The 18,818-nt window shown below is 37.6% G+C and overlaps 1 protein-coding gene across 32 annotated transcripts in view; it reads left to right on the forward strand.

Moving 5' to 3' along the window:
• HUWE1 (HECT, UBA and WWE domain containing E3 ubiquitin protein ligase 1) overlaps window positions 1-18,818 on the forward strand; it is a 146,478-nt gene that overhangs the window by 16,165 nt on the left and 111,495 nt on the right. For all 32 annotated transcript variants that reach the window (XM_070605492.1, XM_070605517.1, XM_070605503.1 and 29 more), the window contains one exon: window positions 14,693-14,761. In XM_070605492.1, coding sequence (XP_070461593.1) covers window positions 14,717-14,761 — 45 coding nt within the window. In that variant the 5' untranslated portion in view covers window positions 14,693-14,716. The remainder of the gene's footprint in view (window positions 1-14,692; window positions 14,762-18,818) is intronic.

The following is an 18,818-nucleotide window of genomic DNA, read 5'->3' on the forward strand; positions in this document are numbered from 1 at the left end:
CTTTAGAAAGACTATCCTGTATTATTCATTGTGGTATGTTTTGTATATAATCCATGTTGATTTATGTGTATGACAGGGTAAGCCTTGATACATTAGTATTAGAGAAGAGCATAAACCTAGATAGATCCAGTGTCATTGCTATATATGGCTCTCTCCTTAGACCTATTATCTGCTGCCATGTTTTACAGGGGCTAACTTGACTCCTCCAGCCTAGGGTGCCTTGCAGTCTGTTGACCTAATCTCGGACTCCAGTTCCCATCTCCTCATATTTCCTTAACTGTATTGGGGAGGCCAGCCTTTAAAGGAAGTATAGTCTGGAGAGATGCAGATATCACTTGACGACAACCTTTTACATAAAGCGTTTTAGAATTTTGCTTTTTAAAAGTAAAGGCAGACTGCCTTCATGGGTGAATTCAAATCTCTTAACTCCATCAAAACAAATGACCAGTGGCTTTAAAATGGTAGTCTTCTCCATGTCCAACAGAAGAGCTGGATGAGACCCTATATTTGATATTATCCATATCCATATATTTGATATTATCCATTCCCCAAATTAGGAAAAATGACTTGTCCAAGGTAACATGGCTGGTTAGTGGTGGACTTGGGCATTGAGCCCAGGTCATGTAGTCCACTGTGCTATATCTTCTTAAATGAACTTCTGTCTCTTTCTAAATGTGCCAGCAGGTGTCATCCATAGAAGTGCAGGATAAGTGGCCCTCTTCCTCTAAGAAAGTTACCTCAAAAATGGGGAAATTTTAAGGGAGTAGAAAGGTAAATGAGAAAGTCAAAAGTCCAAAGAAAGCTCAGTTTCTTTGCACTTTTGGCTATGGCTATTACTTTTCAACATGAGGTTAATTTGGAGCTCTTTCATGGGGCAGTTTGATTTGGCTCTGTTTTTTCATGCATTTTTATGGGTACCATAAAGCTGTAGATGGGACTGAATTTCCTGCTTGTAAAACCTTCAAATTGAAGTGATGTTTTCTAAGCCCATCTTTGTTTTTCTTCCTTTTCAACTGTTTTAAATTATAAAAGTAACATATTTGCTGTAACCAAAAAAAAAAAGATTCAGACAAGATAGAACATTTCAGTTAAAAATTAGTGTCGCCTCCCAAATAACAAGCTCCTTTTATTCAGACACCACTTCAGAAATCTGTTAACAATTTGTAGATATTCTTTTACACCTTTTAGCATTTACATGCTATGCTTATCCATTTGTGTACTATGCATATTTCTTTGTTAGACTATATGGCTCGACTCCATTCTTTTTAATGGTTGCATTGCGTCCCAAAGCATGGATTTACTATAATTCAATCATTCCTTGTTGTTGAGCCTTAGATGTAAAATTCGTTCTGAGTCAAAGGGTAGTACCCATTTAAATTTTTGATAGGTACTGCCAAATGATCTCCAGAAAGGCTGTATTGAATTGCCATTCCCACCAGCAGTGTCGGTGAGTGTCCTTTCCTCCACCTGTATCTGCCAAAAACAAGATATTGTTGATCTTTTTAATTTTAACCAGTCTGATGAGTGAGAAATAACACCTCCTTGCTTTGATTAGCATTTCTGTAATTACTAGTGAGGATGAACAAATGTGTGTATATCGTCTGAAAATTGCAAATTCATGCCCTTTTACTTGATTTTCAAACAGATCATTTGTCTTAGTTTTGGGAGTTCTTTATATACTAGAAATACTAATCCTTTCTTTATCCTATTGGAGATATTTTCTGTGTTTATGGTTTGGAATTTTTATGTAGTCACATCTGCCCTTTTTTGTCTTTTATGGTTTCTAGGTTGCATATCTTGGAAGATCTTTTGTTTGCCAAGATTACAAGAGTATTTTCCTGCATTATCTTCTAATACGTTTATAATTTACCTTTTAATGTTTAAGTAATGGTGTGAAGTTAGGTGTGTGCTTTTTTTTCATCCAAATGGTTAACCAAAAGCTCCTATATTCCATCTTGAGAAAGACTGTTTGATCTTAAAAAATATACTCAGCTTAAAAGTGAATTATTTGGAAAAGTGTAGTTTATTTTTTTCAACGGTTGGAATTTGTGCTGTGTAGAATACTGGCTTGGTTATTTTTGCTCTTTAGTTTTTGAGAATAATTCAGATTGTTCATGTTTAATGCTTAACATTTATCTTGAACTGAAGGCAAAGTGATATAGACAGTGCTTCAAGAGATCTTAGTTACTGTATTTCCATTTTACATATGTTTGAGGCCCAGATCGTCCTCAGGGCTCAAAAGTCAGTTGGTGGCAAGGAACTAGAATACCTTTGCATACTATTCTTTCATTTTCAGCAAATACCTTTCATGTTATGAATGTTTTTTGGGTTTTTTTGTTTGTTTTTGGTGAGGAAGATTGGCCATGAACTAACATCTGGTGCCAGTCTTCCTCTATTTTGTATGTGGGATGGAGCCACAGCATGGCTTGATGAGTGGTGTGTAGGTCTGCGCCCAGGATCCAAACCTATGAACCCCAGGCCACTGAATCGGAGCACGTGAACTTAACCACTATGCCACCGGTCCAGCCCCTAGATATAAATGTTTTAAAATAGCAGATTGTTTACATTGTTTGGTTTATTTAAAGAACATTGGAAATGACTTGTGTGCCAAGCTGTGTGTGGTGGTTAAATTTACTCCAACAGAGCCAATATTGTCTATATGATGGGACATAATCTTTATTCTAAGGGCTTTGTTTTAAAGCTTTCTCATCAGTGAACTAATTTGATCCTCATAACAAACCTATGAAGTTGGAATTATTTTCATCATACTGAAAGGAGTTTGCTGCCACGTTGGTAATTGCTGTAAATAGCTTGTTCTTTTAAACCATATAAAAGAGTTGTAAGTGGCATGGCCTAAACGTTATTTGATAGACTGTTTAACCTTTGGAGAACTGTAACTAATTTGAGAATGAGACCCAGAGCTTCTCAATCTCACTTTTCAGTTCATGTCAGTACTTGAGACTAACAGTCTGGAAATTAATACATACTTTATGTTCTCCTTCAAACGCAGATAACATGTAGAAAGGTTGAAAAGACCAGCTCTTTTTGCTCTCAATCATGTGCATGTGTCTGTGTTTGTAAAAGTGTAATATCCAGCAAAAGATTGCTGCCCTTAGATTAATCTGGAGCTAAAAGAAATAGAACAAATAGTAATATGGCCTGCTCTTTGCTGGGCATATTCCTATGTGATAGACTGTGTTGTTTGTTTATTTTGCAGAGGTTATTGGCTCAGAGAGATACAGTAACTTCTCAGAGATCATACAGCTGGTAAATGGAATTTAAGCCCAGTTGTGTCTGACTCCCAGGCCTTTCCATTATGCTGTTGTCCTCTACTTCATTTTGACTTTCTTCCAATAGTATTCTTTAGTCTCTAACTTTAAATTTTAAAAAGTCCACCTCTATGGTAGCAAATACATACATTACTGAGGTCTCTCCTTCCCCTCCCCCCCCATATAGATACAGCTTTTGTCAGAATATTTTAAGGCATTAAAACCTAGCTTTTATTTAGATATATACTTAATATAGCCTTTTTATAGAAGGTTAGTGCCTTTTCTATCTTTCTTCAGGATACAGGACTAGAGGATTTTGTCTAGGAATACAGAATTCCCCATTAAATAGAGGAGGTTTAATCTTTGGAGATGCTACATATATCTTTGTAAACCCAGGGATATGAGAGAATTGGAGCTGAATAATGCAGAAAGGTTGGAATTGTGTTTCTTTGGTTTCCTGTACTGTCTTTATTGTATTTGGCAATAGCCTATCATGTGGCTTTAGGGGAAATACCATATGCCTGTGTTTCATAAATGAAAATGAAAACATTGTAGTGGCTAAGCAGACAATGTCTTAGAGATCTTTCTGTGAGGTGATGGTTCCTAATGTTTTTCAGGTCACGGATCTCTTTAAGTAGCCAATGAAAGCTATTGACTATCTTCCCAGAAAAATACCCACATAATGCAGAAAGTTTCCATAGAATTTCAGGATTTTTTGTGGTGATCTCTCAATATAGGACAAGAAGAAATCTAAAGATTTCTCTACGTGTCGTTAAGAGGATGTCCAAATTGCTGTATTGTTTGTTCTTATATTTCCTAGTATGTGTTTTTTTTAGACTAAAGCACTTTACCCAAAGGTGAAAGCTGGGCTAATTGTTTCACTTTTGCTGAAGGTTTACTTTGCTTCATGCAACTTTAAATTCTAAAAATCCAAATTTTTTATTTTTATTTTTTTTTAAGATTTTATTTTTTTCCTTTTTCTCCCCAAAACCCCCCGGTACATAGTTGTATATTCTTCGTTGTGGGTCCTTCTAGTTGTGGCATGTGGGGCCCTGCCTCAGCGTGGTTTGATGAGCAGTGCCATGTCCGCGGCCAGGATTCAAACCGACGAAACACTGGGCCGCCTGCAGTGGACTGCGCGAACTCAACCGCTCGGCCACGGGGCCAGCCCTTAAAAATCCACATTTTTAGCAAAGCAAGAGGATTATGGTTGGTGTTATATAAGGATTTATCTTATGTACTGTGTTGATCTTGTAACCAGTTGTGTTTCCAGCTTTGCTTTGGCCACTAGGAAGTTGTAATTTAATTGTGCATTTTTGTGTACTGACTTTTGTTCCCCTTTTTTTTTTCATTGCTTCTAATCTTCCTTTTTCTCTGATTTTTTACCTTTCTGTACACCTGGCTATCTCATAGCTCACCTGTCACAATGCCCTGCATATAGTATATTCATAACTATTTGTTGAATGGAAAGATGCAGATTGAATGAATCATATAAATTGGTTTTCTAAGTTGAAAATTTCACCAGAAGAGTTTAATGTGACTTGGATTTTTTTAGCTTTGTTAAACATTCACTGGATAGTCATTCATTCATTTATTAATCTACTAAGTGACAGTTCCTATGCTGGTGACAGGAATGCAAAGAAAAATAGATGCAGTCCCACTCATGCAGAACTCACTCCAGTGGGGAAACTGACATGTAAATAAAGAGAGCTGTGTGGATTGAGGGTATATGCAGGATACGGTGGGGGTACAAAGGAGGCTGTGACCACTTTTTACTCTGGGGGAGAGGGTATCTAAAAAGGCTTCACAGAGGAGGTGACATTTAAGCTGAGCTCTAGGCGATATGCAGGGAGCAGCCATTTTAGCAGAGAAAGCAGTCTGAGTTAAGATACCAAAAGGCTTGAATGTTAGGGAAACTGTGAAAAGCTTGACATGGTTAAAGCATGTGAGGAGTGGAGGGAAATATTATGTAATGTCATGGCCCTAGTAAGAGAGGTAAGTGGGTACTAGGTCCTAGGTGTCTTGGATGCTGGGTTAGGTAAGGAGTTTGCATTTGATGTAGGTAGATTTTGAGTTTGAGGGAGATTGCTTTGGCAGTAATGTGGAAGATGGAATGGAGGGAGCTGGCAGGATAAAGTCTTAATTTAAAATATTTTTAATTTATGAGATTTTCAAACACACGAAAGTTAGAAAATAATATAATGAACCCTCTTGTACATGTTACCCAGCTTCAACAGTTACCAACACGTGGCTATTTTTGTTTTATTTATGCCCCATCCTTGCCCCATTATTTTAAAGTAAATTCCTAAGTGAGTCACAAATTGGCAAAGCAAAGTTAATAACATCTAAAGTGGCTCTGAAGTCTGGCTCTGCAGCTGAATCACCTATACAGCTTGAAAAAGAGAAAGTTCCTACCTCGTATCCACTGAGTCAGTTATTTGTATGACCAGACGTTTTTAGTTTTCACCGTAAGTCTCAGGTGATACTGCACAGCCCGGGGGTTGAGAACTCCAGATTTAATTTTTAAGTAAATTATTTTTAAGGTAATTTTTAAGTAGCTTGACTTCTGATGGATGTGTTTTCCTGAATTCACTGAATGCTGCCTGTGGCCCTTCTGGGTGAAGTTCACCTATTAGATAGTGGCAGGCTTTTCCATAGTTCAGTTCTTGACATTTGAATAAAGAGTATCAGTTTAAAGGCTGATGTCTTAATTTTCTGTTAAAAATGAGCAAGACTGAAAAAGCGCTTGCATCTTTGAAACTGCATGTGTTGAGAGAGGAAATAACCAGTCATTGTTATAATTGAGCTTTTGTGCCACATCCAGCCACAAGTAAGGAAGGGGATGGGAGACAGATCATTCTTAAAGGGTAGACTAGGATTATTCCAGAGCACCAATTTAGAATGTATAGACAAGGAGTCTCCTCTTCCTTAATTTGCATAACTTTCACACAGGCATTGCTGTTTTTATTTTTTGTTGGGAATGCTAAGAAGGGCTCATTGGCATGTTGCCATTTCCTCACTACTGGCAAGACTGATACACAACTTTCATGAGCCCTGTTTTATTGCCTAGTTCTTTTGATGCCAGTTATCTCTCTAAGTAGTTGGGAGTAATGACCAGAGGATAACTCAATGATCTGCAGCTTCCCAGGACTGTTGGATATAGGATGTGTAGGGGATGTGTTCTCAGACACCATTCTCACCTCCAACATCAGTGTTGGAGGTGTCAGATTTCTCTTTCTTGGTATCCCTGCCCTTATTTTCTTTTATTATACTGTAATGTAGAAAAGTACCATGAGCAAGTCTGTATACTTACCTGAGGTATAGTGTTTTCAGATTTTCAAGGAGAGACTGTCAAGGTACTACTGCAGATAATTTCCATATTTGTCTTGGGTGAGTAAAGGCTATTCCTCAGTTGCTTTATTGTTAGATCTTACTGTCAGTGTCCAATAAAATCTAGGTCAGCAATCTTCAGGGTTATGTTATGTGGCCCAAGATAGGGATATTGGTGTCTGTAGGAGGGGGATAGCAGGGTAGACTGTGCATATAGACATTTTGTGTACTGTAGAGTTGTGGAGCAAATTTAGTTTGAATCCACGTTCTACCACTTACTGGGTATGTGGCTACTCTTGGCCTCAGTAAACTGGTAACAGTCTTCATGTCCGAGTTGTTATAAGGATTAGAGATAATGCATAATAAGTGATCAGTAAATGTTAGCTGTTGTTATGATGATGATAAATGGGTTCTTAGAATATTTGTTGGGTGGATATTAATGTAAATAAGCAGAAATTAAACTAGATGGAAAGGCCTGACAGTCAGGTGGTGTCCCTTTTAACAAATCAGTTAATGTGGGTGATGCCTGTGTCTTATTGGATTTGAATAGCAGGCTGGGTTTGAAGATTCAGCTTGTTTCCTGACATGACGCATGGTCTGGGCAGTTCTCACCTGAGTGTCCTTTCAGATACTGCAGAGAGGCAAAGGGGGAATCACTGCAAGGCAAAAAAAAATTGAGTATTTTGCTTTGTGGCACACTGGAGTTTAGTATTCTCTAAGCATTTTTGTTTCAACACTGCCCATAATGGTTTTCCGTGATTTCAGTGGGAATTTTAGGCTGACTTTGATTCATCTACACTTCCATACATGTTTGCAGCATTTCTTAACCTACCAATAATAAACCAAATCAGTAAATATTGAGTGCTTGCTGTATGTCAAACTCCAAGATTAAATAGTGTATATAGGAAAGAAGCTCCAAGAGCAGCCAGCAGCTAGTCTGGAGTATTTGTTCAGATGATATTGTTCTTAATTTGATGCATGCCCTTTGGCTCAAGGGCCACTGTTTTCTACCTTAAGAATAATTTTACAAAAGAAAAATTCTCATAAATGGATGCATGATTATAGAAAATTTGGAAGGATCTGAAAAGCATGAAGCAATGTGTTAACCTGCCACCTAGAGGCAACCACTGATAATGTATATTTCTTCTTTCCTTCCCAGATAGTTGGGTTTTTTTGTACTTCCCCACTCTGTGGCAGACATGTTCTCATTAATAGTCAAGGAAGTGATAGCTACAGGGTGCAATGTAAGCACATAGAAAGGGATGCTCAGTCAAGTTTTAAGATTAGGGAGAGGATTGCCCTAATTCTGGTTAGTATTTGTGCTGTTCATTATCTTAAAGTGAAACAATGAGAGGCTAAACGCTCCCCTACCCTCAACCTTTTTAGGGATTTTCTTTCTGTTACCTCCTCCTCCTCTCCCTTCCCCTCTACCTTTCAATGACTCCATATTCTGCTTGCATTTACAGCCAGCCTTTTCAAAGTTATCTGCACATGCCAACTATATTGCCTCACTTCCCATTGATTCCATGACTCACTCCAGTCTGGCTTCCTTTCCCATCACCCTTCTGAAATATTGCTCGTCGAGTTATCTTTATTCCCAATTTCCATGGACATTTTTCTGGACATATCTCATTTTGACATTTGACACAGTTTACCTGTTTTGCCATCTTTTTGTCTTTCATGAGACCGTGCTTCTACCTCACCAGCCTCTCCTTTGCTGAGTTCTCCTCCTTTGCCTTACCTTTAAATGTTAGATCAAATAAGAACTCAGTTCTGGGCCTTCTTCCTTCCTCCTCTGTAAGTGATCATCTCCAGACCCACGGCTTCAAGTACTGTCTATGTGCTGACAATCACAGATTTTATTCTCAATGCATACTTCTTTCCTGAACTCCATTCTACAGATATTTGCATACCTATCATGTAGAAGATGCTGTGTTAGATGCTGAGAGCTTAACACTATGGAAAATCAAACCAGTTATACTAATTGATAATTGCTGTAAGAGAAACAGGCAGGGTACTGTAATAGAAAAATAACAATTAGACCAGCTTTAGGTGGGTTGCCATGGGAAGCCACTTTGGGTCTTAGTTTAAAGTCACTTCCTCAAATGGGCCCAGCTGTGGGAAGAATGGGACTGTGGGGCAGAAGCATTCCAGAGGGAATAGCACTTGTAAAGCTCTAGAGGCCAGAAAGAACTTAGAGTGTTCCAGAAACTAAACGGAAAGACTAAGGTGGTTGTGCAGGGAGGAGATTGGAGAGAGTTCCAGGAGCCAAATCATGCCAGGGTTAGAGCTTGGATGTAATTCTAGGGAAGCTGTTGAAAGGTTTTAAGCAAAGAAGTAACATGAGCTGATTTATGTTTTAAGAAGATTACTTTTGCTGCTCTCTGGAGAGTAGATTGGATGAAAGTGAGTGTGGCAGTGGGGAGATCAGTTATCCCTATTTCACAGTTGAGGAAACAGAAGCATACAGAGGCTGATTTGTCCATGCTCATACAATGAGAGAGAGAGCAGGGATTCTAACCTGGGTTTCCCGATTCTGAGCCTGTATTCTGATCTGGTGCTTCTTAAACTTTAGTATATGAATCACCTGAAGATCTTATTAAACTACAGATTGATTCCTCAGGTCTGGGTGGGGCCTGAGATTCTGCATTTTTAGTAACTCCCAGGTGATATCAGCACTGCTGATCCTTTGACCATACTTTGAGTAGTAAGGCTAGTCTACCACTACACTGAACTGCTCTTGAGCCAGCTTTGGGAACTACAGGTGTCCTCTGCCCTTAAACTGATTCAATATTGAAAGTTATTCTAAATTTGATCAACTGGGGGCGATTGCTACAGAGTGAGTCATCCTTTAAAGAGTGATTTCCTTCAGTATATTTTAATTGTACACACTTGTCTTGATGTAAACGCTACAAAACCAAGATTGAAAGCTCAAAGGTAAATGAAATTTGAGGAAATGAGGAAATGAAAAAAGAAATCGTTAATTAAATAGATGTATTTAAGTAGTGGTAATAGCTACAGATGGTGGTTCATAATAATTCATTTCCTTAAAGTTGATCTTCTTAAAAAGACTAAAAACCTAAGTTTAAGAAGAAATATTTGTTACATGTAGAGCTTGCTTGGTGCTCAGTTCTGTTCTGACCCAACAAAGGCAGTAGGCCATTTCCAGGGATTTTTTTCGTACTAACTTCTTTTTGTTAGAGACTTTTTTTATGTAATAGGATTTTCACCTATTTAACTTGAAAACGTTAGGTAGAACTCATTCCCTAGTTACGTTCCCGTCACTAGTGAGATTGTCAGTATTTTCAGCTTCTTACCTCGTGCCCCAACTTTCTCTCTTGCAGTAATTTTTTTGAATAATAAGGTCCAACAGTGTAGAAGAATCTGTCACAAATTTATATTTTCATCTACAAGCATTTATTGCAGTAACAAAACTAGTAAATAAAGTGAACAGCATGTAATTAAAGCATGGACTTGGGAGTTACAAAGGCCTGGATTTAGATCTTGGTGCCAACATTTGCTAGCCAGGCAAGGTACTTGATTTCTCTGAACTTCAGTTTTCTGTCTGTAAATGGGGGCAAAACTTGGCTTGAATGGTGAGGATTGTATGAAAGATTATTATATGAAGCTCCTGGGCAGCATGTCTCAAACTGTATTCTTTGGGATACTCGGATTGGTGGACTTTCAGTAGATGCCACTTGAAAAAATGGTTCTATGCCCTAATAAGTTACCTTTAGCCAAGATTTCTTGGAGCCGATAGTAATGTCAGTCAGCCATGTGACTGTCCTAAAGGAAGTGAAATTCCATTTGTAACATTTCCCAGATTACTGGAATTTTGTCTTCCTTCGTGGAGCAAGATGCTGTAAAATGTTTTGGGAAACACCAGCCTAAGTATAGTCTGGCTTGTAGTGGGCACTCAAAAGATGTTCTCCCTTCCTGCTGTGAAACCAGCTTAGAAATAGAATAACTAGGAGCAAAAAAAAACTTTTGAATTTTCTTAATTGATACCTCATGGACAGTGTTATCTTTCTTTTTCAAGCTATAGATGTTTCTTGGCAAAAAAATTATAGAAACCAGGTTAACATTGCACCATTGCACTTGTTATTGAGACGTGTGTGTGTGCATTCATTTGTTTTGGCTTGGTTTTTTAATTGGGTGCTGTCATCTGAATCTGTTATGAAAAGTTTGGAACCCGACCACTGGAAGCTGAAAAAGCCAAATGTATTTGCTCCCAGAACTTTCACAGCTAGGACATGGGCATGGGCCCTAAGCTTGACCAATCAGATGCTCAGACTTGGGACTTTGCATCTTAGAGCCACTGATGCAAATAACCTGAGACCAGTTAGAAATCATTCTGCCACCAGCAGTAGCTTCTAGGCATCCAGATTCTGGTGTTGGCAGCAGAGGCACCTCCAACTAAGTTGTATCTGTGGGAGGTCCTTGGCTGTAGTTCAGGCTGCCTAGCTTCCTTGGTTCCTCCTGTTTTTTGAATGTAGATCTCTAAGCTTTCCTGTTGATTCTGTGAACTATCAGTTATGGTTCCAGTAAATCACTTTTCTCCTTTAGTTAGCCAGAGTCTATTCTCAACCCAGACGCTTGACTAGTACAGAATCCTAAGTCAGAACAGCTTTAAAGTGAGATACTTACTTGTATGAAGATTTGTCAGTGACCTCATCTACATTTTTTTAAAGTAGTAAAATAGTCATGAGTTGTTTATTTGTGCAAATTACTCAGTGCTTTTGTTTGGTAGGATTGTTTGGTTTTTTATTAATGTGCTTTGAGAGTTCTTTATATATGGTTTGCCAATATTTTCTTCCAGTAAGTTTTATAGTTTTACATTTAAGTCCATGATCTTTTTTTTTTTAACAGAGAATTGACACATACCAGTATGTTAGTTTCAGGTGTACAACTTATGATTTGATACTTATATATATTGTAAAGGATCACACTAAGTCTGGTTAACATCCATCACCACGCATAGTTACAAATTTTTTTTCTTGTGATGAGAACTTTTAGGATCTTTCTTAGCAACTTTCAAATATACAATACAGTATTAACTTTAGTCACCATGCTGCACATTACATCCCCATGACCTATTTTATAACTAGAAGTTTGTACCTTTTGACCACCTTCACCCATTTCACCCACCCCCACCTCTGGGAATCACCAGTCTGTTCTCTGTTATCTATGAGTTTGTTTTTTTGTTTGTGTTTTGTTTTTGAGAGTCCACCTATAAGTGAGATCATACGGTATTTGTCTTTCTCTGACTTATTTCACTTAGCATAATGCCCTCAAGGTCCATCCATGTTGTCACAAATGGCAAGATGGCCTTCCTTTTTTTGGCTGACTAGGTTGTTTATATACACCATGTTTTCTTTATCGATTCATCTATTAGTAGACACTTAGGCTGCTTCCATGTCTTGGCTATTGTACATAATGCTGCAGTAAACATGGGGGTGTGCATATCTTTTCGAGTTAGTGTTTTTGTTTCCTTTGGATAAATACCCACAGGTGGAATTTCTGGATCATATTTTTAATGTTTTGAGGAACCTCCATGCTGTTTTCCATAGTGGCTTCACTAATTTACATTCCCACTAAGAGTGAACAAGTGTTCCCTTTTCTCCACATCCTCACCATGTGATCCATTTTGAGTTAATTTCTATATAAAGTATGAGACTTAGGCCAAAGTTTATCTTTTTGCCTATAGATGTCTATTTGCTCTGGCACCATTTGTTGATAAAACTATCCTTTGATTGAATTGCTTTTTCGCCTTTGTCAAAAATCAGTTGGGCATATTTGTATGGGTCTGTTTCTTGGTTCTGTATTCACATACATGGTCTTGATTATTGTAGACATATATATGTCTTAAAATTGGATAGGGTGATTCCTCTTTTCCAAAATTATTTTAGCTATTGCAGCTCCATTGCCTTTCTATATACATTTTTAAATAATCTCAGTTTATTTATGGAATATCTTGTTGGGATTTGGATAGGAACTACATTGAACCAGTATATCAATTTGAGGAGAATCGACATCTTTACTATGTTGAGTCTTCTTAATCCATGAACATGATCTATCTCTTCATATATTTAGATCTTGTTTGATTTTTTAAATCAGCATTTTGTAGTTTTCAGCATACAAGTCCTGTACATGCTTTGTTAGATTTACACATAAGTGTTTCAGGTTTTTTTGAACAGTTGTGAGTGGTGGTGTACTCTTAAGTTTGCAGTCCACCTGTCCATTGCCAGTATATAGAAATATGATTGATTTGTATGTTTATCTTATATCCTGCAACTTTGCTGATATCACTTGCTAGTTCTGGGAGGTTTTTTGGTAGATTCCTTGGGATTTTCTGCTTAGATAATCCTTTGTCATCTGCAAATAGGGACAATTTTATTTCTTGCTTTCTGATTTATATACCTGTTATTTCCTTTTCTTACTTTATTGCAGTAGCTAGAACTTCCAGCACTGTGTTGAATAAAAGTCGTGAGAACAGACATCCTTACCTTGTTCCTCATTTTGGAGGGAAAGCGTTTAGTGATTTGGGTTGTATGGTATTGGGGCTAATTGCTACTTCTGCAGCAGAGGCAGTCTAACAGCCTTCGAGCAAATGACCGGAGCCATGATAGTGTGGCAGCCATTTGCACTAAGTAATGAGTATGAGAAGTTTATTGAGAAAAAGGAAGCCTGAAAGTAAGTGTACAAATAGCTCGCTTATAGTTTCCACTACATGGGTTGGATTGTTGACAGCAGGCATTTTGTCATTTTCTATTAGATACTAAGGTAATTTTTTTAAAAAGTAATCTGGAATCACATACCCTAAATGTGAAGCGTAGAGGGGAAATGGCTTTTTTTCTTCAGAAATGATCTCTACAAAAATATTTTAGAACATATTCTGGATTTTTCACCAACTCTTTCTGAATGCCCATTGGTTGAATGGATTCTGGCCATATAGGCAAATACATGTTATTTCCACAGTACTGAGTATGTTAGACTAAATCTAGGCCAAATGCTGCCTAAAATTTATACTTGTCAGCTTTTTTATATACTTCATTCAGCTTTATATTGTGACAGCCTTTTTGGGGGAGGGACCTTGACCTCCAGTGACTACCATGTAACAAATACATTATTAGAAGCAGAATCTTTGGTCTGTAAAGAGCCTGCAGGTCACCTCTACCTCTGTGCATGTGCCCTAGTTGCTAATGGGAAAAACCTTTTTTTCTTCCTGTGCCTTGGCCAGGGCATCTTGAAGAACCTGTCTGCTATCAGAGATCACCTAGGTTTTATACTATGGGTCTAATCAGACTGTTGCCTGCTCTTGAGCCTTCCAAGTTACATGCCCTTAGTACAGTGATTGGTATTCTGTGCTCAAGACATTTCTAGTGGGAGTCTAATAACTCATTTTCTAATTAAATAAAAGTATTGTGCTGCCTTTATTCTTATGACAAAACTAATATATTTTCATTGGTTAGAACCATTAAAAGATACAGAAAGGCACAGATAAAACAATCATATGTAATCCTTTTGATTAGCAATGAGTTAACATTTTGGTACATACCCCTTATAAACTGTTTTCTTTAGACATAGGTTTATACTATTCATTCTGTTTTGTAACCTTTTTATTTCACCATGAACATCTTTGGGTGCTGTTATATAATTGTGTGTGATATTTTTAACAGTTGTGTAATATTCTGTTTTAAAGTAGTCCTGTTTTGGACGTTTGATCCTTTCCAATTTTTCACTATTATACACAGTCATGCAGTATGGATTCTTGTGGTTAAATATTTGTGTGTATGTTCTTATAATTTTCTTTGAATAAGTTCTCAGAAGTGGAATTGCTAAGTTTTCTGGAAAACTGCAGGGATATGGTGAATTTTTCCATCCTGAGGTGTGTTAAGAAACATTGTACTCTTGTGTTTTCAATTATGAGTTTGAGAAATTTGTAAAAGAAAAAGAAAAAGCATTTTAATTTTGGCTTAAATTGGTTACAGGCTTAAGCATTTTGCACGCTCTTCATTCTATATTGTCTATGTGCAAGCATGTAGAGCTCAAGATTGCAACTTTAAGTTCTTCTTTGGGGATTTTCTTTTCAGATCATAAAACAGAAAATCGAAAACATGAAAGTAGACAGGACTAAACTGAAAAAGACACCTACTGAAGCTGTAAGTATCCAAAAGTTTGCCCTGCCTGTTTTTTCATTTAAAAAAAAATCCTTGCTATCAGTTCATCCGTACTGATCTTTCAAATGTATCACTACTTATATATGCAAAGTGCAGTAAAACAGCAACTTGTCTTGAAACAAATTTCCTTTTGAACTTCCCTTGATTAAAAAAGTGGATAAGCTAGTGACCAATGGAAAGTAAACACTAAATTGTAGCTGTATGCACTTCAAGTAGGCTGCCTGGCTGCTGTTCCTATGCATTGAAAAGCAGTACAGTGTAAAGGAAAGAGCAGATGTGGATTCAGTTTCCGTCTGTATTTATGGGATCTTTCTGAATTTTGTTTTCTGAAAAATAAAGTGGTAACACCTTTCTTACTAGATTTCTTGTGAGGGCAGTGTTTAGCTTTCTTTCTTTTCTTTTCCTTTTTTTTTTTTTTTGTGAGGAAGATTGGCCCTGAGCTAACATCTGTTGCCAGTCTTCCTATTTTTTTTTCTTATCAGAGCCCCAGTATAATAGTTGTATATCCTAGTTTTAGGTCACTCTAATTCCTCTATGTGGGATGCCACCACAGCATGGCTTGGTGAGCAGTACAGAGGTCCGCGCCCAGGAGCCGAACCAGCAAACTCCCGGGCCGCCAAAGCAGAGTGCGCAAACTTAACCACTTGGCCACAGGGCTGGCCCCCTGTTTAGCTTTCTTTATTACTCATTCTTAACCATACAATTCAGCTTAACCTGTATTAACCTGTGTATTGAGTAGCCATGTCAGTTGATCCTATGTCAGCAGTAGAAATCCCTGCTTCAGTCCAATATTGTATCAGCTAGCTTAAACTGCTTTTCAGGTTAAGAAAGTATTACATTGTTATGGTGCTCCTATAGACACCATGTGCTGTAGTTCAAGGAGCACAAGCTTTGGAATTAGATATGAGTTTGAATCTTACTAGGTTTTTGTGGCTGAGAGTTTATTAACTTGCCTGGTTTCTACAGCTATAAAACAGGGTGGATAATTCCTCCCTCCTTGATGTAAGGCAGTTGCTTAGCAAAGTATCTGGCATGTAATCAATTCATTTTATAAATACAGCCGCTTGGTTTTTTAAAAACTGTAACTACCTGGCAAGTATCACCTATGGATATCTCTATTAACATTTTGCTATATTTCTTCCAGTTTTTAAAAGATTATTTGCATGAGTGGCTCTCTTGCTTTTTTCACTCAGCCTTACACTAATGAGTATGAGAAGTGCTGTTTCCTATACCCTCTCTAGCATTGCTGATTACCTTTTAAATTTTGTTAATAGGTGGGGAAAAAAATCTTTCACTGTTCTAGTTTGCATGGTTTAATACATACATCTTCAAATTTATTGGCCTTATGTCAGTTGTCTCCTCATGCTGTTCCTTTTGTATTTGACATTGGAATGTCAGTTTGTTTCTTATTGAATGCCATACTGATTGAGTATATGCATTTTTCATATCTGTTGCAGATACTTTCATTTCCTTTTGATTCTGTTTTTGGTGTGCTTTGGCATCTAGAATTTTTGACAGTTATGTCCTCAAATTTTTTTGGAAACCAAAGAACAAAAAAAAAACTTGCCTTATGAAAATATATAAATTAAAATAGTGTCATCAGGGTAAGAGAATAAAGGACCTAGAAAAGGATCCTAGTATACATATGCATAAGAACTTAACATAATGATGATTATAGGGATTATAAATTGATAGAAAGGACAACATTAATCCAGAAACCGTGCCAGGTCAGTTGTTTGACTTTTGAGGGGCGAGGGACTGTTAGATATTGAAATAAATTCTAGATAAATTAAAAGTCAAATATTTTTAAAAGAAATAAATTTTAGAAATAAAACACATAGGTGAATATTTACATGGTGTTAAGTCGGGATGGATCTTCCAAGCATTAAAGCGCAAAGGAAAAAAATAATGGAAATGTGAAGTACTATATCCAAAATAAAAAGGAACATGACAAGCTGGGGAAAATATTTGTAACCTGATGGCAGTTAATATCTTTAGTGCTAAGTTAGTAGGAGAGATGAATATCCTAATGACAGAATGGACATGGCCATTTCAGAAAAGAAGAAAGTCTTACAGAACAACTCAACATTGTAGATAATCAGAGAAATGCAAATTAAAAATTTTTTTTCTTTCACCTAATGATTGTTAGGGATTTGTTCTTAGAGTCACCTTTACACAGATTCCTGGCTCACAGCATTTGCCAGCTATTAGCAAATTACTTAGGATAAACTCCTAGCAGAGGAATTTTTAGATCACTGACTATGTACATTTTTAAGGCTTACAAATGCCTATTTTCCTCAGCAGCATACCCAATTTCCCATACTGTGGTCAATACTAGGTATTATTTTTAAGAAAGACGTTAATTTTTTATGTATTTTCTTTTTACCTTTTGATCCCCACCCATTTCACTCACACTCACACACACACACACGCACACACACACACACACACACCACCCCCACCTCTGGCAACCACCAATCTGTTCTCTGTTTCTATGATCTTGGTGTTTTGTTTTGTTTTTTTAAATTCTGTGTATAAGTGAGATCATACGGTATTTGTTTTTCTCTATCTGACTTATTTCACTTAGCCTAATGCCCTCAAGGGCCATCCATGTTGTCACAAATGGCAAGAGTTCAATTTTTTTCATGGCCGAATAGTATTCCATTGTATATGTATACCACTCTTCCTTATTCATTCATCCATCAATGGACACTTAGGTTGTTTCCATATCTTGGCTATTGTGAATAATGCTGCTGTGAACATGAGGGTGAGGATATCCTTTTGAATTAGTGTTTTCATTTTCTTCAGATAAAGGCTCAGAAGTGGAATTGCTGGATCATATGGTAGTTCTATTTTTAATTTTTTGAAGAACTTCCATATTGTTTTCTATAGTGGCTGCACAAGAAAGACGTTTATTGATCATTTTGTGTATCAGTAGCTGTGCAAAGGATTTTCCCCTAGATTTGATATCTTTATTGGATCAAATCAGTATAAACCATGGCAGTTGATATGCAGCCATTGAACTGGCAAGTGCTTTCTTTTGCTTTATCATGAGTAAGGAAAATCACACTCGGTTTGCACTTATGTAGCAGAGACAAGACTATAAAGATATACTTTTGTCCCTGGTGCATTCTGCAAACTGCAGGGTCCAGGGGCACCTTGATATTCCTGATAAAAAGAGTATCATGCTGGTAGGTTAAATGGATGTCATTATGCCAGCTGGATTCTCTGAGCAGAAAACACAAGTACCTCGGATGCCTTAGACATAATGTGTGCCAGAGAGTCAGAGGTAAACCCTTTGCAGTTTGAGGGCCTGCCACATCAGGAAAAGTTTCTAGGGGTCCAGAGGTCAGGGAAATAGTGAGATTTCTCTTCTAAAGTGAGAGACAAGTTGCTACGCCTTGTTGCCACATACCGTGAAGAAAGAGGAACAGTGTATTGGGTGCCTCTTTGGATTTGGGAGCCAACATATATCACATTTGGACATGCTGCTTTGATCCATTTACTAGATAACCTCTAAAAAGTGATAGTGAAGTCTAGGTCTAGACAATACTGTGCGAAAGTTCATGCTATGATGCAAGCTGTCCTGCCACGTGAACATTATGACCTAGTAGATCCAGGTGTCTGACTTAGGTGTAAGCCCAAGATGCCATGTATTGCCTCTGGCAAGACCCAATAGGAGAATCGCAGCTAAGACGCTTGGAGTTTTGGTTATGCTGTCCTCTGCCAACAGCTATTCTAACATTCAGAAAAGCAGCTTCTGGCTTGCTACTGGACCTTGATAAAGACTGAATGCCCAATTATGAGATACCAAGTGATTACAGGACCCAAATGTCCTTCGTGAACTGGGTGTTAGCTAACCCACAGAATCATAAAATTGGATCTTCATAGCTGCGTTCCATTGCAAATTGAAGTAGTATATTTGATACTGGGCCCAAGTAGGTCCAGAATGCACAAGTGAACTGCATGAGCAGGTCATTCAGACTCCCATGTTATCTGTTCCTACTGCTTTACTACCTCTCCCTCAACCTATATAACT

The sequence above is a fragment of the Equus przewalskii genome, chromosome X (genome assembly GCF_037783145.1).
Source record: "Equus przewalskii isolate Varuska chromosome X, EquPr2, whole genome shotgun sequence".
Lineage (NCBI taxonomy): Eukaryota > Metazoa > Chordata > Mammalia > Perissodactyla > Equidae > Equus > Equus przewalskii.